This window comes from Cetorhinus maximus, chromosome 11 (genome assembly GCF_964194155.1).
Source record: "Cetorhinus maximus chromosome 11, sCetMax3.hap1.1, whole genome shotgun sequence".
Lineage (NCBI taxonomy): Eukaryota > Metazoa > Chordata > Chondrichthyes > Lamniformes > Cetorhinidae > Cetorhinus > Cetorhinus maximus.
This window is the reverse complement of record NC_135889.1, coordinates 24,136,455-24,160,733: the sequence shown is the minus strand read 5'-3', so window position 1 is coordinate 24,160,733 and position 24,279 is coordinate 24,136,455. Positions and strand designations below refer to the sequence as shown.

Genomic DNA, 24,279 nt, shown 5'->3' with positions numbered 1-24,279 from the left:
CCCTTCCTGCTGGCCCTGCAAATCTCCTTCCACAGGTCGCTCCTCTGGAAGCTGCATTGGGACATCTGGCCTCCTCTCCCTTCTGCCCCTCTCTTCCTCCTTAAAGGAGATGCATGCAGCGGAGACCATAATCCCCATTACCAGGGTTACAGAAGGCTGTCTGATACCTGGCAGGATCCACATGGTCAAAATTCTCTGGGGGCCTTGGAGACACCAATGAGTCCTGAAATGAGGCCTAGAAATGCTAAGAATGAAGCTCAGAACTGAGATAAAGCTGTCAAGATCAAATAAGCAACCTATCTCCTAAACTCCTCACTACTCACAATGGCAATGCCGCTGACCTTTTTTATTCTGCCCTTGGATGAGGTTTTGCAAAAAGTGGGCTGCCCGTTTTGCGCGTGCGACGAACGCGAAATCGCACGGGCAACGTAAAATCTGGATCAGTGAGGTTTTTAGTGGCCATTAAGCGACCCGCCAACCTGAAGATTGCATGTGTGTGGGATGACATCGGGATGCTCGCCCAACGTCATCTCGCATGATTTTATGCCCAATCAGGTTGGGTGCACGCCTGCCCGCAAGGTGTAAAATTCTGCGCATAGATATAGATGTTACAGGTAATGTTCTATGGGAGCATTATATGTCTGGGTGTAAACTACTCTACTAAATAATGTTATATGAGTGTGTAAAGTGTTCGTATGATTACACAGTGTTTGATTACACTGACAATAGGAATGCCTGGGCTTACATCAGTTGGACAGAGAAATAACAAATTAAATTTAATGTTGATGAATGCAAGCATTTTGGAGGAAATAAAGAGAGACATAGGCCAGAATTTTCCACCCCCATTAGCATTCGGTATCATGGCGGATATGAGCGGACAGTATGACAAGAAGGCCAAAAATCGGTTTTACGCCATCGTGAAACCAGTTTACGATCATCTGCTCCGCCCTCAATGCCAGGCCACCTTTCAAACCGCCACACGTCAGGAACCTAACTTCAATACTTTAGAATCTCATTATAAGCCCTGCTCGCTGGAATCATCCCCCCCATGCTGGATTACCCGGGCACATCAGCATGATTGCACGCTGATTATACAACAGCATTCAAAAGGCGTGCACCGGGCGAGCTGAACACCGAGGGCAACTTATCAGCCATGATTGAATGGCAGAGCAGAATCGATGGGCCGAATAGCCTAATTTCTGCTCCTATGTCTTATGGTCTTATGGCAACTTGGAGGTGAGTGCACTCTAATGTTGCGCACCGCTTGCGAGGGTCACCCGTTTGACTTCAAGGTGCTGTGCATTCAGGTGAGGGCGAAGGCAAGTCGCATTTTCCTGACTGGCTGACAGTGCAGTGCCCGGGCAAGAGCTGCCCTACAGTTGGGGTGAGTTGGGGGGAGTGGGGGAAAGGCAACACAGTCTTATGGTACTGCATAAGCACATGCGGGGGCGGGGGAGGGAAGCGGCCACACACATTAGGGAAACCTTGTAGAAAGTGAGCATTCTTCTGTAGCTGACAGTTCAGACACAGCTACATTGACATGCCTAGAGTCAGGCCTCTAGCTTATCTGCCCTACTCAAGCAACGTAGAGGCATGAAAATGCCACCAAATGCTCCTGAACTTTGCATCCCTCAGGCACAGACTGCAAATTAATGAGTGTTTTAGTGGACTGCAGAATAATTGGATGACTGGGCAAGTTTTGCAATCTTTTTGCGAAAGCTGGCCATGGAGCAGCCACTGGTGGAGATGCTCACAGCACTTGCAATGTCTTCATTAAGTTTTGGACCAGTTTCCTTGATGGTTCAAGCTAACAGTGCAGCGTTGCAGTGTGGCCTAGGAGAATGCCTGCACCTGAGCTGAGCGCACAGCATGCAGTCCAGTGGGTGAAGCTTCTGCCAACTGGTCAGGTGGAGTGGAGTGGAGGTGGGTGGGGTTTCGGACAGCTATGCAGTGTACTAAACTCTGCCCATCCAAGTGATGGCCAACACTCTCCGGCACACGTTAAGAGGCTTTGATGGAACTGGAGCCACACACTTAACCATAAGAGGTCCCCAGGAGAGCAATGCTAACCTATGCATCTCTCTCTTTCATCTTGCAGGAGTACCACACAGGGTCCGCAGACGGCGCTTGTCATTCCTGCAGATGACCGAGAACCAGTGTTGCCGAAGACTGCGCATGTCCAGGGAACTGGTTGGTCATATATGCCACCTGCTGTGGGATTTGGTGCCATGGGGACTTAGAGGACATTCATGCTAGTGGCTGTGAAAGTGACTACAGCACTCAATTTTTACACCAGTCACTCCTTTCAGGGCTCCACAGGTGACCTCTGTGAGATCTCGCAAGCCTCCGCACACAAGTGCATCCAGGAGGTCACAGACACCATATTCGAGAAGGCACGCAGCTTTATGCATTTCGCTCGGGATCAGGGAAGCCAGGAAGCAAAAGGGCTGGGATTTGCTCAGATCTCAGGTTTCCCACATGTGCAGGGTGCCATTGACTGCACTCATATGGCACTTAGATCTCCGTGACAAGCAGTCAAGTATGTCAACCGCAAGGGCTCCCACTCGCTGAATGTTCAGCTGGTATGTGATCACCACAAACTCATCCTACAGGTCTGCGCACAATTCCCACAGTGGCCACAACTCCTACATTCTCAGTAGGTCTCAGATCGCTGATGTCTTCAAAGGTCCACAGAGGCTGCAGGGTTGCTTCCTCAGGGACAAGGGCTACCCACAGAGGATGTGGCTGATGAAGCCTGTACAGTGGCCTCAGATTGCAGGAGATAGAAGGTACAATAAGACTCATGCTGCAACATGCACTTTGGTGGAGCAAACCATTGGGGTGTTGAAAATGAAGTTCTAGTGCCTGGGCTGGTCTGGTGGAGCCCTGCAATTGTTGTCATCTGCTGCGCCCTTCACAACCTGCAACGGTGGCCAGGGTGGAGGAGGGGGGGGGGGGGGGGGGGGTGGGGAGGAGCTGGCTGAGGAGGAGATGGAGGAGCTGCATGTCAAGGATGACGGCAATGAGGCCTTCGCACCGTGCAGATGAAGCAGGGGCATTCAGGAGGCCCTCACAGCCGCTAGATTTGTGAAGGATGACGACGACGCGCAGTGAGATGATTCCATAGATCCTCACATTGCATCTGTGAATGTTTGACTCCTGTCCGGCTGATGGCAGCGCACATATCCTCTGTGAAAGGCTTCTGTTATGGAGACGCAGTGGATGCCCATTGTCGCTACATTCCAGGAGGATGATGACGACATGCAGTGGGGTCACTCCATCGACCCTCACAGAGCTGATGTGAATGTCTGACTCCTGTCTGGCTGTTGGAAGATAGCTTGTGTTCTGTGAACAGGGTCATATCATGGAGATGCAGTGGGGAAACTTTAACTTCGCATGATTCTATGGCATAATTCATGAGCTGAACCCTTCAGGACCACATTACCACTGGACACAGATGCTGATGAGACCGGGGGCCAGCCACACTTCAAAGGTGCTGGGAACACACAGAGAAAATGATGGAACTCTGTGCCACCAGCCCAGGACATTCTGGCAGCAATGATAAGCTCCTTCGAGGTGCAGGCATGACTGATGTGTCCAGTGACTGTGAAGGTGCTCCATCAGTGTTCTGGGAAGGTTGCATTAAGCACAAGGAGGAGACCCTGGACCGAAATACCTGCCTTTATATTGTGCAGGAACCAAACTTTCACTTCAGACTGACACAAACACTGCTCATCATAACAATGAGCCATATACAGGGTGAGATTGTTGGGAGTTTATTTACAATAGTCAACGTTATGTACAAGTGATTGTCAGTGGCCATATGATGAAACTATGTTTTCTTAACCTTTCCAACCGTGCCACTACATCTTGGAGCTCCCCCGACATCCACGGCAGAGTGGAGGCAGCCTGCTGACTACTGTGATGACCTTCACAGGCATCCTCTGGAGGGCTGAGACCTGGAGGACCCCAGCCTGCTTTCGGGGTCCTGCTGTGTGACAGTGGCACCCTCCTCAGCCTGTGGAGCTGGAGCTACTGGGGTCACAGGAAGAGGGGATTCAGATGGGCTGGACACTCCCATGGGTGGCCCCGAGGTGTGCACCTGCTGATCCTCCTTCCCTATGGGTGCCCGAGGGCCCCTGGCTGACTCCTTGAGGATCGAGCTGCCCCACTACCTTCTCACGTTGACACTGTTGCAAGCCAACTATGGCATCAGTGATGCAGTTCAGACAGGTCAGAGCAAGTCCTGGATCAAGGTCTCCGTAGCGTCCACCATCCTACCAGTGTTGACCTCGGTGCGTTGGCATGCCGGTGCTATCACCTGATTTCTTTGCAGTGCATTGGTGCTGACCACCACTGCCACTGCCTCCATGCTGGATTTGTCACTTTGCTTGCTGGTCTTCACCCAGAGTGGGGGTAGAGGACTTTGCAGTGGGCCTCCACTGTGTCCAGTAGGCGCTCGAGGAAGGCGTCGCTAAATTTGGGGGCAGCATGTTTCTTCCCTTTGCAGCCGTGACTTTCCAGCAGCTTCTGATGCCTTAGAGAGTGCTTTAAATATGGCACCCAGATTACTGAAGGCTTGAGGTGATAGTGGGACCGGCGAATCAGAGGCCACCCTGCCAACAACCCGGCATATTTCCCAGGATTGCATTGTTAATGAGATGGGACGCATCGGGAATGGGATGATACGGCGCGATAAACCACAATTGCGGTCGGCGGGTAAAATGTCCTTTCTCATGCCCTCTACTATACTTAGTGCAAATCTGGGGCAATTCCGTCCATAGTCTGATGCAATCTGTGGTTTACAAGGTGCTGTCTGCACTGATTGTGGTTTTGAAGCCTATAGTTTTTTGAGACAGTCCCTAAATGAAAAAGAAACAAAAACCTCCAGGATTCTGGGAAGGTGCGGGGGTGCCAGTTGGTATTCCTGGTTGTCACATCAGACTTCTCAGAAATCAGCCTGTGCCCTTGGTAGCTAGGGAAATTGAAGCTGATTGGGGGGAAAAAACACAAAACTGAGGGGTCAAATTTCAGCCAGTAGTCTGAACAGACATAGGGCTCTCAGACACAAAAAAAGGCTGGAAAAACTCAGCAGGTCTGACAGCATCTGTGGAGAGGAAGACAGAGTTAACGTTTCGAGTCCATATGACTCTTCATCAGAACTAAAGAGAAATAGAAATGAGGTGAAATATAAGCTGTTTAAGGGGGGTGGGACCGGTGGAGCTGGATAGGCAGTGATAGGTGGAGGCAAAGGAGAGATTGCCAAAGGTGTCATAGACAAAAGGTCAAAGGGGTGGTGATATTAGCTAAAGGATGTGCTAATGGTGACATTAAAGGTAGAAAGCAGGAAGAGCAAGTGACAGATGGCCCTAGTGGATCGAAATAGGCTAAAAGGTGGCGATAAAACAATAAATGGAAATAAATTTTTAAATAATAATAGAAATAGGTGGGAAAAGAAAAATATATTAATTATTAGAAAAAAGGGGATCGAAAAGGGAGTGGGGATGGAGGAGAGAGTTCATGACCTGAAGTTGTTGAACTCAATGTCAAGTCCGGAAGGCTTTAAAGTGCCTGAATGAGGTGCTGTTTCTCCAGTTTGCGTTGAGCTTCACTGGAACATTGTAGCAGGCCAAGGACGGACATGTGGGCATGAGAGCAGGGTGGTGCGTTTTAAGGCTCTCAGAGTTCAGTTTTCAGGGTCAGAACAGCACAGTGACTGTGTGAAGAGCTGTGTGTGTGTATGTGTGAGACAGCTAACAAACAATTAAAACTGAAGCCAGGGTTTGGCAGCCAGGATAGTGAAATAAAGTTATTCCCAATGCTTTGATTTTTCCAGAGCCAGCTATACCATGTGTTTTTGCCATCAGGACTGTTGTGAACAGAGCTAAGGAGGTTCTGTGTCTTTTTGGTGGTAACCATGTCTGTGCATGGAGTAAAGCTGTTGTCAGATATAACCTGATGCTTAAATCCTCTGTGACGAAGAGGAGTTGAACTCCACTAGCGGGGTATAGAGTTGTGAAGGACTTTGGACTGCATGTGGTGCCAGATATTTGCTAAGGGAAAGGTCAGTAAATCTGGGAGGCCTGTCTTTGTTGCATCAGCTATTTAAAGTGTAATTTATAGTTTCTATTGAATACAATTTGTCTGTTAATTCATGTTTAATTTATGTTGATTTTGGTTTGATTGTTACAGTAAATGTTCTAAAAAGTGGAATCTTGTCCAATAGTTTGGTTCTTTCAAGTTATTGGTGTCCATGGGATCATAACAATTGACATACCAAACACAACATAAACAGAAACACAGCATGGATACGTAACAGATGTACAATGTCTTTGAATGACAGTCAGCTCACCACTTTCAATGTTGAGAAAAAGAAGGAATTAAGAAAAAAAAAATAGAATGCTGAGATATGAAGCTGGAGCATATGTTTACACAAGTTATGCTGAAGCTTTAATCAGACCATATGGATTACTGTGTTTAATTTTCACTGTCACTCCTTGAAAAGGGCTACACATTGATTGGCGAGGGTGTAGAGAAGAGAGCAATGAGAACAAACCCAAAAGTAAACAAATGAACTATACAGATGGATTACAGGCTGGCCAATGTGGAGGATCAATGAAATGGGCTTTGATGGGCCAAACTACCTTGCCTTGTCCTGGAATTCTTTCCTATTGCTCTGGTTTATGCAGCTTGAATTTATGAAGAGACTCTTAGAGGCAGATGTTATTGCATGTTGTCAGAGGTATTAGCTTAGATGTTTCATTACTCCCTCCCCTAATACCACCACGCTACAGGCTATCAACTGCTGTTGGTGAGCAATGATTGCCACCAAATTGCTGGAACAATTGGGAGCTGGTGTTGGTATGGTGGTCAGAGAGAAGGGAGAGCACTGCTAGTGTGTCAGACAGCATTTCTTCTACAAGTCCAGACAAATATACATCACTAGTAGAGCTTACAACAAAATTTTGGTCAAGCACAGACACATCTGTGATTTCCTGATGTATTTCACTGGCAATGTGCCCCCATCATCAGCATGCATTCATTTAATGGGCCCTGTGATGTTTAAAATTAGGTGCTGGAGTAGCACTTATACATGCCATATGAAGGAGGAAACCAATGCAAATTCTCCTTTAGACAAAGTCTGCTTCTCAGTAATTAATTGAATCATACACTCCAAAGATCTTTGGTTCTTGGTGATCTCATTGGGGATAGGACAGGGTCCCTTAGCTTAGGGAGAGAACAATTCCACACTGCAAGCTGTCTAATGCTATCCAGCATTCCTTGATGGAAGTACGCACATCAAGATGCCCAATGAAGAAAGGATCAGGCCTAACAGAATCCTGGCGGATGAAGAGCCTATTAAAGGTTAATGAATAATATGATTTGTGCATGGTACTGGAGGATAATTAGGGTTGTGGAACTGTACCCAGCAGGTGTAGGATAGTGTACGATATAATAGAAAAATAGCATAACAATACAGAAGTTCGTGTAAGTATCTAGGGTTATGGGAATGTCCTCTGTGCGATAGTAGCTAACACGTGGCTCAGGTCTGGAGGATTCCACAGGGGAATGTTAAATAACCAGGAGATGTCAGGTTCATGCAATTTAAAGTGCATCAAATGATTGATATAAGAATTACAATTAGTTCGGAATCAACATGTTTATATTTCAACTGTCCTCATTGTGACAATGTTAGAACCATATAAAATGATCTTATCTACTGACATAAATTAAACAAAAATCCTATATTGTAGTGAGTGTGTCATGCCACATTGCAATCTACTAATTGTGGTTGCACATGGCACAAAGATCAAATGACAATTTCAGAGTTGATAGCTTCTTAGCAAGTGATCTGACATTGTCAGATGTGTATCAGGCACTTATTCTTTGGTATTCAGCGCTGAGATCTCGCCCAGATTGGTTACGAGTTTGCTTATCCGATAGATAGATGACTAATAAGTATATAAACATGATGTTTTGCTTGAAATTTGTCAATATTAAGAAAACCAATGTTTGATTTATCTCTGGCATCAGAACCTGTATAATTTGTTGCTAAATTTACTGATGACACAAAGATAGGTAGGATAGTAAGATGTGAAGAGGACACAAGGAGGTTACAAAGGGGTATAGATAGGTTAAGTGAGTGGGCAAAGACCTGGCAATGGAGTATAATGTGGGAAAACGTGAAACTGTCCATTTTGGCAGGAAAAATGAAAAAGAAGCATATTATCTAAATGAGATTGCAGAGCTCTGAGATGCAGAGGGATCTAGGATCCTAGTGCATGAATCACAAAAGGCTAGTATGCAGGTACAGCAAGTAATTAGTAAAGCTAGAACATGATCATTAATTGTGATGGAAATTAAATACAAAAGCTGGTAGGTTATGCTTCAGATTGTAGGGTGAGACCACATCTGGAGTACAGTGTTCACTATTGGTCTCCTTGTTTAAGGATGTAAATGCGTTGGAAGCAGTACAGAGAAGGTTTATTAGACTAATACCTGGAATGGGCAAGTTGTCTTATGAGGAAAGGTTGGACAGACTAGGCTTGCATCCACTAGAGTTTAGAAGAATAAGAGGCAACTTGATTGAAACAAATAATATCCTGGGGGGTCTTGACAGGGGCGATGTGAAGAGGATGTTTCCTCTTGTGGGAGAATCTAGAACTAGTGGTCACCGTTTAAAACTAAAGGGTCGCCCATTTAAGACAGAGATCAGGAGAAATTTTTACTCTGAGGGTAGTGAGTCTTTGGAATCCTCAAATGGCACTGGAAGCAGAGTCTTTGGATATTTTTAAAGCAGAGGTAGATAGATTTTTGATAAGCAAGGGGGTGAAAGGTTATCAAGGGTAGGTGGAAATGTGGAGTTGAGGTTACAATCAGATCAGCCATGATCCTATTGAATGGCGGAACAGGCTACTCCTGCTCCTAACTCGTATGTCCTATGTACTTGGATTAATCGACAAGTGCTTGGTTGATTGAAAATAAGGACAGGAAAGAGAATTTACAGAAAAAAAATTGGGAAAGAAAAACTAAATCAGTTAAATAAAACTTATGCTATGCAAGTCTTAGTATTAAAAATGAGATGTGTAATTGTATGTTCATCCATGGGACGAACGCACCCGAGATTCGATCTTATTTGTTAGATAGTGCTCCTGTGAAGTGCCTTGAGATGTTTTACTATGTCAAAGGCGTTATATAAATATAAGTTGCCATTGTTATTAGCCCACAAAGAGAGCAAATATTGAATTACCTCGTGATGCTGCAGCTGTGTTGGAATGACTAAAATTTGGGAAACAGTTTGGCTTCTGTCCAAGCAGTGGTGCACAGTTAGAAGACAGCATATTACGCAGCTCCTCGTTTTCTTTAAGGAGGGTAATCTGCCGCTTTAATGCTTTGTTTTCTGCAGTCAGCTTCAAATTATCTCGGCGAATCTTTTCAGAATCATCACACATGATTACAAACAAAACTAAAATGCAAAAGTGAGCACCTCATAAGCCAGGTACCAAGCTGAGATTCACTGCAGAATGGATCAGGACCCTGAGCAGCTGCATTGTGACATCAAAGCATTGGAACATGTCATAAAGGGAACAGTGACCCATGACAAAACCAAAGACAACCACCCAGTAACTCATATATACACTTCAGTCATAACATAACTGCACTTGGCAAAATGGCTAATAGTCAAAGCAGTCTTTTTGAAGACCTTACAGCCAAAATGCGAGATATGTGAATGTCATCCCTGCTTTGTGAGCCAATGTGAGTTCTTCTGTCATAACACCTTTATTAATGGACCATCTGGGGCTGTTAACAGTGCTATATAAATGCAAGTTGTTGTTGTAATATAACAAGGGTGCAGTGAGGCAGCAGATCTGTAAAATCTGTGGCTACTACCAGATACTGAGAAGTAGTTGAAATGAAGAATGTAGCTCGGCGGCTACAAAATGAATTATACACAATGACTTGGAATCCTCCCCATTCCTGACTGGGTCTAGTGCTGGAATAATTGGATGGGCTTTGCAGCTGACAAGCTGTCCCACCATTGACCCTCATAGAATTTCTGGGGACAGATTCATTGACGGTTTTTCAGTGGACTCCCAGCAGACACATGCTGCAGCTGCAACTGCAAAGGGTCCAACACATCTCCAAAGTCCTCAACTTGTTCACCCCACCAAAGACCCGGCTTTACTACAGTTGGGGACTCTCTTCATCCTCTCTCTGATAATTAATGTGGTTGCTGTTGTTATGAATGCTGGACTTTATAAGGTGGTTACGTTTCCAAATTCTCCTTTAATTCAAAATGGAATAGTTTGGAGAGGGGTCAATGTGGTCTCCGAAGGAACGTGCCCAGAGACAAGCCCATGTGATCTGGTTACCACGGGTGCAGGGGCCCTCGTTGAAACTTATTGAAAGTAAGGTACAAGTTTCCACACCTGGACACAAAGGAAGAGGCTGTTGTCTTGCTGCAATAGGCTCTTAGAATCAGTGAATGAGTCAGTTGGATTTGGGGAAGAAGACCCACAAACAGGTGCTGCCATGCCAAACAGAAAAAAAGGACTATTTTTGGGGTAATAACCAAAGAGTGCTTCTGAGAACAGATTTCCTGTTCGAAGAAATGAGGCTTGTGGAGAGTTAAAGACCAAGGAGTCACCAGAGGGTGCCTTGCTACTGGAAGTCAATTTGATTATGCTCAGATTTTGGGCGAAATGATTTTTCTTTAAAAAGGACTCTGGAGAATTCATTTTGGTGGGGCAGGGAGAAGAGAGCCTGTTATAGTCCAAAGAAGCATGGGAATTTAACACAAGACTACGTGTTTAGTCAATGTTGATTTTAGTTAGTTACACTAAAAGTCTTAAAACATGAAATCTTGTGGGATTCTTTGCTTTGGTCACTGGGAAATTCATATCCCTTTTTAAAAGTTATCGGTCTCTATGGGATTCGTAAAACTGTGTATCAAATCTCCATATTTAGGATTGCTCATCCCTTAGCTATGCTGGACAACCGGTTCTCCAACCAGTCTGTGCACAGAAATGTAAAGAGATTATGACATCAGGCTATAAGACAAACATGAAAGAGAGATTGGGATATGTCCTAACCGGGGTAGACCACTGGAAAAGAGAACCTCCAATCACTAAATTAAATTCCAGTTACTATTTCTGTGTTTGCAGATTATTAGTCCATTACTGTTGGATCACAGGTGCTAAGCTGACCATGACCTTCTGAACCTACTTATACTGTAGATAGTTCGCATTACTATGTAGATTTTCAATATTAAGAAATGTTTAGTTAAGTTATCAGAATTATTCAGGTCTTACCCACCTCGAGGCTCAAAAAGATTTATCTTTTTATTGTCTCGTAGCTTAACTTTTGGTCAATGCAAATATTTCCATTATATTCTATCTCTTGCCTTTTAATCAGACAGACAATCATTGTAAGGGCAATTCTTATAATTATCATCTGAAATACCAGCAAAAAAGCAGACATTGTTCTTATCCAAGGATGTTGTCTTGTAACGTACACAATCTCCCACCAGGATAATCACCACAGTGGACCGCTCAATGCCATCATTTTGCAGGGCGTAGAAGCCTTTTTATGATGCAAGTTGTCTTTTTGTGCCAAGGCCAAGGTACAAAGTATGATGGTTGATCTTGTCTGGAAAACGTCAAGATGTGATTGTTAAATAACATGGTCAAACCAACTATGGTTGTTAAATAATGTGGTTAAACAAACAGTGATAAGGGCAAAAGTAGTTATGCATTTGACAAGTTAAACATAGGGCAGGATTTTCCCCCCGTTGGGGGGGAAGTTGAAGTGCGGGTGCACAAGAGGCGTGCCTCCGATTGGGGGCGTGTCGCCAATTTTATGTGGGTGGGCCAATTAAGGCCCACCCAGCGTGACGTCTGCCAGGAAGCGCTATGCGCTCCCTGTGCGGGCGGGGGTAATCCCTAAACCCGAGAGTGCGCTCTTTCGTGCATGCGCACAAAAGAGCGCACTCATCTCCCTAAGTGCTGCCTCAGGGAGGTTGGCTCTACAATTAAAAATATTAAAAATATGACACTGTCGCGAGTTGGGACATGTCCATAACTTTTTAAAAAACTTTCATTAAATTTTTTAAAACCTACATGAAACCTCATCCTGCCCGTAGATGAGGTTTCATGCTTTTTCTGAAGCTAGCCAGGGCTCCCGGCCTGCCCGCCAACCTTAAGGTTGGACGGGCAGGTCTATTAATTAGTTAAATGACCCTGTCAATGGCTTCAATTGGCCATTGACAGGTCAGCGGGCGCACATCTGATTTTGCTGTGCCCCCGCTTACCTGAAAATTTAAATGGGGCGCGGGCTCCCGACGTCATCGTGCATCGGCGAGTGGGGGGGGGGGGGGGCGGGGGGGGGAGTGGGGCTGACGGGAAAATCCTGCCATTGTCTGTCTGACACTTTATGCTGAAATAGCAATTATATAGTATTGTGGTTTATAACACGTCTTGAAGTTTAAGGAACAAGTCATTATGCTGAAAAGTGAATTAATGGTCTATTCATATGTATGTCTTGGAAAAGTAAATGTAGCTACATATCTTGTATATTGTTTAGAATTTGTTGTGCTACAAAATGCTTTGAAATGTTATGCAGGATTGTGACCTTTGGAAATCTTTCGCAAGAACTATTAAGAAGAAAATGGAAAACCTGTGAAGGTCTGTGTGCTGAAACATAAAGAGATTATGACATCAGACTATAATCCAATCATGAGAGACATTGGGATATGTCCTAACGAGGTAGACCACCAGAAAAGAGGATAAAAAGTGAGTCCCTTTGAGATATCGATTTACATTGATAGAAGAAGGATCAAAGACCATCAGTCAACAAAACACTTGAAGAGACAGTGCTGCAGCTAGCCGAGGAGGCAAGGACCGGAAACGTGAAAGACACAGCTGTATACTGCTGCGTATGTTAAATACTTCATAGTTCAACTTGTATTGTTTAATAAATCTATTGTCACTCATAATCACTGTCTGTACCTGTGTGGGCCTCACAATGTCTTTTCGGTACAGAGGGAGGCCATTCGGCCTATCTGCAATGACTCTGAAAGAGCATTCCACCTTGTTCCACTCCCCTGCCTTATCCCTGTAACCTTCACAGAATCACAGTGCAGAAGAGGCCCTTCAGCCCATCGAGTCTGCACCGACACATGAGAAACACTATTGCACATTATTTCTTTTCAAGAAGCAATCCAATTATCTTTTGAATACCACGGTTGAACCTGCCTCCATTACCCTTTCAGGAAGTTTGTTCTCGGCTTCAACCATCCTCACATCACTTCTACTCCCTCTGCCCCGTCCATACCCCTCAGGATCTTGAATACCTCTATCAAGTCTCCTCTCAGCCTTTTTTTCTCCAAGGAAAAGAATCCGATCCTCTCCAATCTATCCTCATAGCTACAGTTCTTTCTCCCTGGAATCATTCTTGTGAATCTCCTCTGTACTCTCACCAATGCGTTCATATCCTTCCTCAAGTATGGCGCCTAGAACTGATCGCAGTACTCCAGATGAGGCCTAATTAGTATCTTATACAAGTTCAACATGACCTCCTTACTCTTGTACACAATGCCTAAGATACTATATGCTTTATTAACTGCTCTCTCAACATGCCCTGCCACCTTCAATGATCTATGTATGTATGGACCGATGTCCCTCTGTTCCTACACCTCCTTTAGAGGGCTCTCCCTTTATTTTATACTGTCTCATCATATCTTCCCTGCCAAAATGAATCACCTCACACTTCTCTGCAATGAATTTCATCTGCTACTTGTCTGCCCAATCCACCTATGTTTATGTCTTTTTGAAGTTCAAGACTATCCCCATCATCATAGTTGACAACATTTCCAATCTTCCCATCATCTGTAAATTTTGAAATCATGCCCTGCAGACCACAGTCTAGGTCATTAATATATATCAGGAAGAGCAAGGGTCCCTGGGGAACTCCGCTACAAACCTTCCTCCAATCTGAAAAACAACCATTGATCACAACTCTCCATGACAGAGTCTCAAATCTAGGAATCTAACAATTTTGTTATTGTATATATAATAGGTGATTTTGCAAGGTACTAGATTTTTGATGAAAGGAAAGGGGTGGAATTAGTTTATGTTGCCTAGAGTCATGGTCACTACAGCACAAGAGGAGGCCATTTTGCTCATCGAGTTCATGCCAGTTCTCCATGGAGCAATCCAGTCAGTTTCATTTCCTTGCTTTATTCCTGTTGTCCTAAAAGTTTATTTCACACAAGTGCCTATCCAATTTCCTTTTAAAATCATTGATGATCTCTGCATCCACCATACTCAGTGTGTTCCAGGTCACTACCACTCACTGCGTAAAAAAGTTCTTCCTCACATCCCCTGCATCTCTTGCCTAAAGTCTTAAATCTGTGTCCCCCTAGCTATTTTTGTCCACCTTATGTAAACCTGTTGTAGTCTGTATGCCTCTATTAAATCTGCCCTCCGTCTCCTTTTCTCCAAGGAGAACAATCTAAACCTTTCCAACCCAACCTTGCAGCTAAAATCCCCCATCCCTGGAACCATTCTGATAAATCTCCTCTGCATCCTCTCAAGAACTCTCATATCCTTCCTAAAGTGTGATGACCAGAACCATGTTAATGACTTGGACTTATGTATGCAGGGCATAATTTGAAGGTTTGCAGATGACACAAAATTTAGAAATGTAGTAAAGAGTACTGAGGATAATAGAGTTCAGGACGACGGTGAAATGGGAAGACACATGGCAGATGAAATTTAATATTGAGAAATATGAAGTGATGCATTTTGGAAGGAAGAATGAGAATGCAATGCAAACTAATTTTATAGGGGGCTGCAGGAACAGGGTGCTTGCACTCAAGTTTTTGAATGTGGCACAGTATGTTGAAAAAGCATTAGTGTTCAAAATCATGAGGGCTTCTGATGAAATTAATAATGAAAACCCTCTTTCAGAGGGTTAGCAATGAGAGGACACACACTTAAGGTAAACAAACCAGAGGGAAGGAGACATTTTTTTTTACACAGCAAGTGGTTATGACATGGAAGCCAATGGTTGAAGAATGGTAGAGGAAGATTTAATAGCAACTTTCGAAAGGGAATTTGATATATACTTAAAAGGTTGGGGGAGGAGTTGTGGGAAACAAAGGGCTAGGGGAAAAGAGTAGGTAAGTGCGACTAATTGGACAGCTTGTTCAAAGAGCCAGCATAGACACGATGAACTGAATGACCAAAATCTGTTTTGTATCATTCTATGATTCTTGTCAACCTGGACAATTTATACACCTCCAAATACATAACTGAATCATGACTCAATCATGATTGAAGAGCAAGACATTGACCAGAGAATGGAACCTTACAGTTATGGAGAACCTACATCCAAATGATGCAGTGCAGGCCAAGGTAAACTTGGCTCAGGTTCAGTGGTGTCAGCTGCTCCCTTAAGCCATCTGGGTGCCTGTTTTATATATACACAGGGATTGATTCACTTCACCCCTCCCCAGGAGTGTAACAATGGAACTCCCTTGTGATCTTTGTGCCTCTCACACACGTACCCCTTCAATCTCTTCAAATTAACGCTAAGTAAGTTAACCCTATATGGTGAGTTCAGTTGATTTGATTTCTAAGCTATTTTATTCCACTCTAAACAAAGCATATAGAACATGGAATGCAATAAAATGTACTTGACACAATCAGTTCAACTTCTGTTCCTACACCATTGCAAAAAATAATAGGCACACTTAGAAGAAAATTATTATTTAAGGTAGAAAGTGGATTTGCTCTGTTACCTGCCCTGTAAGTAGAACAGTAGTAACTCCTTCCTTGCAGCCTCTCTGTTGCTTTACTGATTTCTGGTGTTTGCAATTCTTATAAAATCTACTCTTGAAATGACAAGCAGAGATCAAAGAAATGTATAAACAGCAAGGTCCTAAAAATTCTGACAAATGGATATTGTTTATGAACTCTTCAAAACAAGTTTTCAAATACCTAACTGCTAATGGATTGATAATTCAGTATGGCACTGGTCAGCATACAGGTCATCTACCAAGATCATTGTGCAGTGGCTAAGTCTTTGTCCAGATCTCCTGCTGCTGACTCAGCCAGTGTAAGTACACTGGTTTGTGCTGTTTAGCACAAAAAGGTCCCCGAAATTAGCATAATTGATCAAATTCATTAGGCCCACCTATAACACAGGTGGGAGACATGACATTGAATTTTGGGGCCCCCCGAAGTCAGGAAAGGAGGCATAGGGAGGATATAACCAACCCATCTGCTAAGTAGGACAACCATTGAGCAGGCCATCGGGCTTCTGAAAATGTGATTTTAGTGCCTGGACTAGTTGGTGGTACCATCCGTGTTGGACCCCTTCAAGGGTCTCAGTCATTGTGATGGTCTTCTGCACTTCTCTTCAGAGAGGTATGGTCCTTGAGGACAGTGAGGCCCTGGAAGGAGACAGTTCATCAGGGGAGGAGCAGGAGATAAGAGAGAAGAGGCAGAGGGAGGTGATGCTGAACATAGGTGCCCGTTTCACCGCCAGATGGACTCCTCCTGCCACCGTCCAGGAGAAGGCCCTCCCTTTCTCTCCCTCATGGCCTCTAGCATTAGATTCAGATCGGTATCAATGAAGTGAGGGCAGCCCTGCCCTGGATGCCAGGCCTCTGCCTCTCCTGTGATATCTTGCTTCCCTCTGGTGAAGCGGAAGGCTTTGGCACAGATCCCACCCTCAGGGCAACCAGCAACCTCAGTGATGGCTGGCATGTGGTGTTTAAGTGAGTCTTACACATCATCTGACCCATGTCCATTCCCACTCCCATTGGCTATAAGTGGACAGGAAACCAATTTCCATACCAAATAAGGTCTTCTCAACACAGAATCTGAACTTTAATCAGTTTCTCACCCGAAAACAAACCTAGTTCCTGTTTCCCACTTTTGTGGCAAAAGTTCAGCCTCTAGTCTTGCACTGTTGCCCAGTCTCTCAATATTCTTTTCAGGAACAATCTCCATCACCGTTGATGGTTCTGTATATGTGTTTAAATATTAATATTCTCACATCTATGTACACTTTGCCCTAATTTTTACCATAATAAATTCCTATGTGCAAATATAATTTACAATAGTTAGGGGAAAACCATTAGGGATAAAAATTTTAATAAAATGAGGCTGTTTTAATTGGAAGAAATTGAGGAGTAATTTAATAGAGATGTTTAAAATTCTGAAGGATGGGGCTGAGTAACTAAGAACAGACTTCTATCAACCTTTGAGGATGAAGAGGGTGGGGGCAATGATATAAGATTAACTCTGAGATTTTGGACAGAGATCAGAGGAAAGTAGTTTTTTCAAGCAATACCAGAGTTAGTGCTTGAAGACTATGTCACCATTTAATAGGTTAGAAAAGAGGGGATGGGAATAAAAAAAATACAAAGCAGGAACAAGGGGTTAGGATTAGGACTATCACTTGTCTGCAGACAAACAGCAAAATGGATTAAAATGATTACTGTGCTGCAGCTTCTATTTAAAGTTGTGATGAATTTGCAGAGTCAAGTATTGGACAGTATTTAGACATATTTTGTTGAATACAGCAAGCAGTGCAGAAATAACGCAAAAGAAGTTGGGACCGCTCCAACTCCATTAAGTAGATGGATTTAATTTACCTTCACTCCTCAGAAACAACTTTAAGCAGCACTTAATTGGAGTTGCCCCAACATTCTTTAAATCCACTGTTGCTGGGTCAAAATCCTGGAACTCCCTCCCTAACTGCACTGTGGATGTACCTACACCACATGGAAAGCAACATTTCAAGAAGGTGGGTCACTGCCACCTTCTCATGGGCAGGCAGGGATGGGCAATAAATGCTGGCCTAGCCACATCCCATGAAAGAATAAATAAGTATCTGCGACATCAATCAGGTTTTGTTTTCTGTGAAATTTCAGTTTTCTTTCGGGGTACCACATTATTCAGATACTTCCTCCTATACAAATAGGCAAATAATGTGCCCACTGACAAATGCCAAGTGTAGCATAATATATTTATTCATGCACTGTAATTCTAAGAATACGGTCAACACCAATATTCACCAACACTAATCAACACATATCCATTTCCAGTACAGTACACAAATATATCACTATCAATATACTAGTCATACATTATTATGCAAATTAGTAAATCAGATTCATTATAATCTCCATTTTTTTTAGATCCAGTTCTTCCATGGCTTTGAATGCGAATAGATTTAACTGCGATCATTATCTACCTTTGGGTACTTCATGGTCTAACACTTATAGGGTTGACACTTACCCTCTGACAAAATATAGTGCTCATGTGTGATGATTGATGCAAAACCCCTAGCTTTGTATGATGATGATTATGGGTCAGTGAGTCAAATAAGAGTTGGAATGCATAAGAATTTTGCAGGCAACCCAGTGAGCGGGGTGAGATGGATCCGGCTTGTTACTTTTAAGTGATACAAGAGTGATGGCATGGAAACAGGCAACACTTGGCTTACTGGAAATAATGGAAGAACTAAGAAAAAATAATTTTACTTTACATCAGTGTTTGGTGCTAATAGAGAACTGATTGATTCCTAACATTAAAGGTAACACAAATCAGATTTGTGATTTATAGCCCAATTCGTACAGTCTGTCATAATGTTAGTTAGCTATCAGTTAAAGAGATCAGGAAAGTACAAGCTACCTTTAACTTTGTGGGCTCAGCAGGAGTGTATTATTCACCTTAGACAAATATTTTGTACATACAAGATTACATTTTAGTTAATGAGGAAATAAAGCTTACTTATGTTTTTTGTCATAAGGAAAAGTACCTGGTGAGAAGCCAAAATAATAGTAAAGTTATCATGTTTCATGGTTTTGATTATTCTTTTCCTTCGTGGGAAGGATTTGAAAATGTTCTATGTTTAACGTATTGTATTTAAGTAAAGCCAATTTCCAGAGATTATAAAAGCACAAACCCCTGACACCGAAAATGTTTATTCAAGCCTAATGGGACAATTTGCAGGATGTTGCAACTCACTGTCTATTTAAAACTGATATAATTAAGGGACAGTTTATTCATGCCAAGATCATTAAGCCAGCTAACGCCTGGGTAGGGCGAGGCTGCAAGAGTCCACTTTTACTGACAGGACAACTAGTGAATCACTAACTGAGGAATGGTATACTTTTTCCCTGACTGAATACAAAAAAGACACATGTGGCAGTTAGCTAGCCAGTTAAGTCTGGGGTAGAAGCCAGGTTCACCAAGTATAAATTCACTCTTCTCAAGATGGATCAGGAGATTGACAAGAAAAAGCTAAAGGAAGCCTACTGCTAAGGACAGTATGGCATACTTTATTAATACAGAGATAAAAACAAAAAACTACTGCGGATGCTGGAAATCCAAAACAAAAACAGAATTACCTGGAAAAACTCAGCAGGTCTGGCAGCATCGGTGGAGAAGAGTCGATGTTTCGGGTCCACACGACCCTTCAACAGAACTGAAGTATAGTTAGGAGAGTGGTGAAATATAAGCTGGTTTAAGGTGGGGGGGCGGCGGCAGAGAAGTTGAGGGTGGGGTGGTTGTAGGGACAAGCAGGCAGTGATAGGTGCAGATAATCAAAAGATGTCACAGACAAAAGGATCAAAGAGGTGTTGAAGATGGTGATATTATCTAAGAAAAGTGCTAATTAAGAATGGATGGCAGGACACTCAAGGTACAGCTCTAGTGGGGGTGGGGTGGAAAGATTGACAAGGTATTAGTTGTAGATTTAAAAAGAATGGAAATAGGTGGGAAAAGAAAAATCTATATAAATTATTGAAAACAAAAAAACTTTATTACTTTAATACTTTATTATTGTTTTTGAGGAGGTCCATTGAACTGAAGTGAGATTTAATTATTCTATAAATTTTCTTTCCACATGTAAATTAACAGAAGTTAAATGATTCAGATCTGGTCACATGAAACATTCAGTTAAGATCACAAGGGAATCCAACTGATTCATCCTGGGTTGTTCTATCATTTAGTTACATTCTTTACCAACAACGCCTACCTCTTGCAAATTGCAAGTCTATAATAAAACGATAGCACTGAGAGTCCAAAGTTTGGAGTACCAAGACTTTCTCAGTAACAATAGCTAGCAACTTTCCCCTCTTGTGAAACAAAGGCAAGATTGCACCGGGAAATTTACCTTCAAGTGATCAATATAAGGTAGTGCTTGAACCAAGCTGTGGTTCACAGTTCTTCCATCTTGTATGGTGGATGGCGCAAAAGTAAAGCTGATGGTGACATTTAGGGGAAAAACTCCCCAAAGACAAATTTCAGAAAGACGTTGTCATCATTGCAGAAATTCCTCAGTGTAGTGTCCTTAGCCCATCCATCTTTAGCTGCTCCATCAATGATCTTCCTTCCATCATAAGGTCAGAAGTGGAAAGCTCGCTGAGGATTGCACAATGTTAAGCGCTATTTGCGACTCCTCAGATACTGAAGTAGTCCATGTCCAAACGCTGCAAGACCTGGACAATAACCAGGCTTGGGCTGACATGTGGCAAGTAACATTCGCTCCACACAAATGCCAGGCAATGACCATCTCCAACAACAGGGGATTTAACCATCGCACCTTGATGTTCAATGGCTTTGCCATCACTGAATCTCCCATTATCAACATCCTGGGGGTTACCATTGACCAGTAACTGAACTGGACTAGCCATATAAATGCTGTGGCTACAAAAGCAGTTCAGAGGCTAGGAATCCTGCGACGAGTAACTCACCTCCTGACTCCTCAAAGCCTGTCCACCATCTACCAGGCACAAGTCAGGAGTGTGATGGAATACTCCCCACTTGCCTGGATGAGTGCAGCTCCCACAACAAGAAGCTGGACGCCATCCAGGACAAAGCAGCGTGCTTGATTAGCACCACATCCACAAATATTCATTCCCTCCACCACTGACGCATGGTAGCAGCAGTGTGTACCATCTACAAGATGCACTGCAGGATTTCACCAAGGCTCCTTGGACAGCACCTTCCAAACAGATGATCACCACCATCTAGAAGGACAAGGGGAGCAGATAGATGGGAACACCACCAACTGGAAGTTCCCCTCCAAGTCATTCACCATCCTGACTTGGAAATATATCGGTGTTCCTTCACTGTCGCTGGGTCAAAATCCTGGAACTCCCTGCCTAACAGTACTGTGGGTGTACCTAGAGCACATGGACTGCAGTGGCTCAAGAAGGCAGCTCACCACCACCTTCTCAAGGGCAACCAGGGATGGGCAATAAATGCTGGCACAGCCAGCGAAGTCCACATTCCATGAATGAAAAAAAAATCCAATTTCACGAGAAAGGCTGGGTTGATGAAGGTGGTTGCAAGAAAAGGATCAAAGGAATGTGGAATTTGAGACCAGGAGGACTAGGCAAAGAAAATGTTTGCTTGTCTGGGACATGTTCAAATCCCACCTAGTTGACAATGTAGTCCGTGATGTGAGATTGACCAACAGAGACGGTAATTATTCCCAGTGGTCTTATGAGTTTGTTCAGGCCTTGGGTGTGTGCCTCAACGGCAGTATCCAAAAGATGTGGAACAATTATATGTTAGAAGGCAAATAAATGTTCAAGGGTGGAAATATTCAAGCACTCTCACTAGCAACATTGCGTCGATGGGTTGTAGTTGTGTAGAATGATCTTGATCCCAATATTGTTAAAAAATCATTTATAAAATGTGGAATATCAAATGCATTCGATGGTAGAGGGTGATTACCGGTGGACTGATAATGCTGAAGTTACAACTGATGATGAGAATGATGACGAGGAAGAACCATGTGGTGGTGTGCTACAACCAGGTGATTGGGACAATTGTTCGGTGATTCAGATGGTGATCAGAGTGATTACAAAAATTTAAACATCAAGTGTTGAAAGTTATTACTGTGCTTGTGATTTACTGATTGAATTTAAGGATCTAGTAGTTAATTTGAGATATACCACATCAAGATTTATATTGCATTGGATGAAATCACAATATTATTACAGCGCAGGAGGCCATTCGGCCCATCATGTCTGCACTGGCTCTCCAAATGAGCAAATCACTTAGTGCCATTGCCCTGCCTACTCCCCATAACCCTGCACATTCTTCTTTTTCAGATAACAACCCAATTCCCTTTTGAATGTCTTGATTGAACCTGCCTCCACCACACACTCTCAAGCAGGGCATTCCAGATCCTAACCACTCACTGCGTGAAAAGGTTTTCCTCTTATCGCCATTGCTTCTTTTGCCAATTACCTTAAACCATGTGCCCACGCGTGCTTTATCCTTTCACAAGTGGGAGCAGCTTTTCCATATCTACTCTGTACAGATTGCTCATAGTTTTGAATACCTCTATCAAATCTCTTCTCAGTCTGTAAATAGATAGTTTGTAATATCTTATAAACTAAATGTTAGTATATTATTGTTAATTATTTAGTGTTGTTGGTTTTCACTTTACTGCATTGTGACGGTCTCTTTTGGATTTCACTCAAGATTTTGTTTTGGTCTTTGTTTCATGCTATGTGACCCAATCAAGCATGTGTGCCAAACCCTCAAAAATATTACTCGTGTAAACGTGTAAATTTTTTGCCTAAAAAATTGTTCTCAAAAATTCTACTTTTACACGGGTATATAAGATTTTTGAGCTCTGGTCCTGCTTGTTTAATTGTTAGAAAGCATTTCCTGCAAAACAGAATGGAGCAAAACTCAGATGAAAAAGAGAGATGTGTTCTATCATTTCAAGAAGTAGCTGAGTATGGATACAGATGTATATCTCAGTCCATGTGAATGTATATATTAAGTGACTGCAAAATGTTCTCAGGATGAAATGCCTCAAACCATGTATTGCCAGATGCTTCCAGTATTAAATGCCAGTGCATTAACCTGTACCCATCTGTTGCCTAGTTTCACATTAATGCAGTAGATGCACTTGGGTAAACTGTTAGACAACAAACATTAATTGCTTATTGCTCTCCACTGATGTTCTTGTCCAGCCTGTACAGTCCAGCTCTGAAATTTTAACTAAGCACATGATTTCACTGATTAAGGTTTCTCTTTTTGACTCTTTTAAAAGAGAGTGTCTTAGTTCCATTTAATGAGCTTAGAAGTTGGGGAAGTGAATTCCAAGGTAGAGAGCAAAGCATTATGCTGTATTCATATATGTGGACACACATACAGCTTGCTCAAATCCTCACTCCCAAAGTTATATTCTTGCAAAATCATGATTAAGTATACATTGCTGTGTAAAACAGTACATCAAACCATGTCATATTATTCGCTTACATGGAGAGTCTCCTCTGCCTCTTCTCATCTGGAACTACAATTACCCATTTGTCATGAGGAGAAATGAGAAAGAAATAGGGCCTGAACATAATAAACAGACTGGAGATAAGTCAAAGGATGTATATGAGCTGCCTTAGTGTTATGCGAGTATTGACTGAATTTCTTTCACTCAAAGGAATAATTGAGTTAATGTGGATAATATAGATCAGCATAAGCTGTGGTGCATTTCTGGAGAGACAAGGAGAGAAATATGGCAGAAAGGCAGATAGAATTGCTCTTTCAGAAAAGAACTGGTTTCTTGGGCCCAATGGCTTTTTCTTGTTCCTAAAACCTGTTATATTCTTAAACAACTGGAATTGTCATATAGGCACATGTTGATCTATAACCCAACTGAGGAAAATGTACACATCCGACCATTCCCCACATTATTAGAAGTTAATCTGTCAGCTGTCTTATTGTTTTACATAATCTACCAGCAAAGATGGCTTATTGGAATTATGAGCACATTTATCAGCTTCTATCATCAAAGTTTGAGCTTGGTAGTCTGTGCACTACTAGGATAAAGACTTGTGAATCGCCCCAGAGTCCATATCGGGAAGATATTTCTGTAGGAGGTATAGCTGATCGCACAGGTTTTATTGAATACACCAGCAATGTTCTCCTGTGGGAAAATAAAAACAAGAGGGTAAAATGACAAGTTCCAGGACAGGAAAAGAAAATAAAACAGAAGAACATTATTCATAGACCTCCATTCAACAGTGGTAAAGTAGTGGCATACATAAACGTGAATATCAGGGAAGCTTGCTTCAAAAACAGGTTAGTTATAATGGGAAGCTTTAATTTTCGCACAGACTGGGAGAAGCAGAACTGCTTAAATCTCAAAAGCAGCAAATTTCTCGAGTGCATTTGAGACAATTTTCTGGAACAATATATCGTGAGCAATAAGTTTTGATTAGTCAATAATCTAATGGTA

General features: G+C 42.8%; 2 protein-coding genes across 3 annotated transcripts in view; both read right to left on the bottom strand.

Annotated features, from left to right (window-relative positions):
* LOC144686449 (speriolin-like protein) overlaps window positions 1-11,586 on the bottom strand; it is a 40,781-nt gene extending 29,195 nt beyond the window's left edge. Inside the window, exon 1 of the mRNA XM_078551678.1 lies at window positions 11,464-11,586. The gene's annotated coding sequence lies outside the window, so the exon portion shown is untranslated. The remainder of the gene's footprint in view (window positions 1-11,463) is intronic.
* Window positions 11,587-23,152: 11,566 nt separating this feature from the next.
* The window catches only part of lss (lanosterol synthase (2,3-oxidosqualene-lanosterol cyclase)), a 144,137-nt gene continuing 143,010 nt past the window's right edge, over window positions 23,153-24,279 (bottom strand). Inside the window, exon 22 of one of the 2 annotated variants that reach the window (XM_078551676.1) lies at window positions 23,153-23,967. In XM_078551676.1, coding sequence (XP_078407802.1) covers window positions 23,830-23,967 — 138 coding nt within the window. In that variant the 3' untranslated portion in view covers window positions 23,153-23,829. The remainder of the gene's footprint in view (window positions 23,968-24,279) is intronic. The other variant, XM_078551677.1, reaches the window with a different exon arrangement.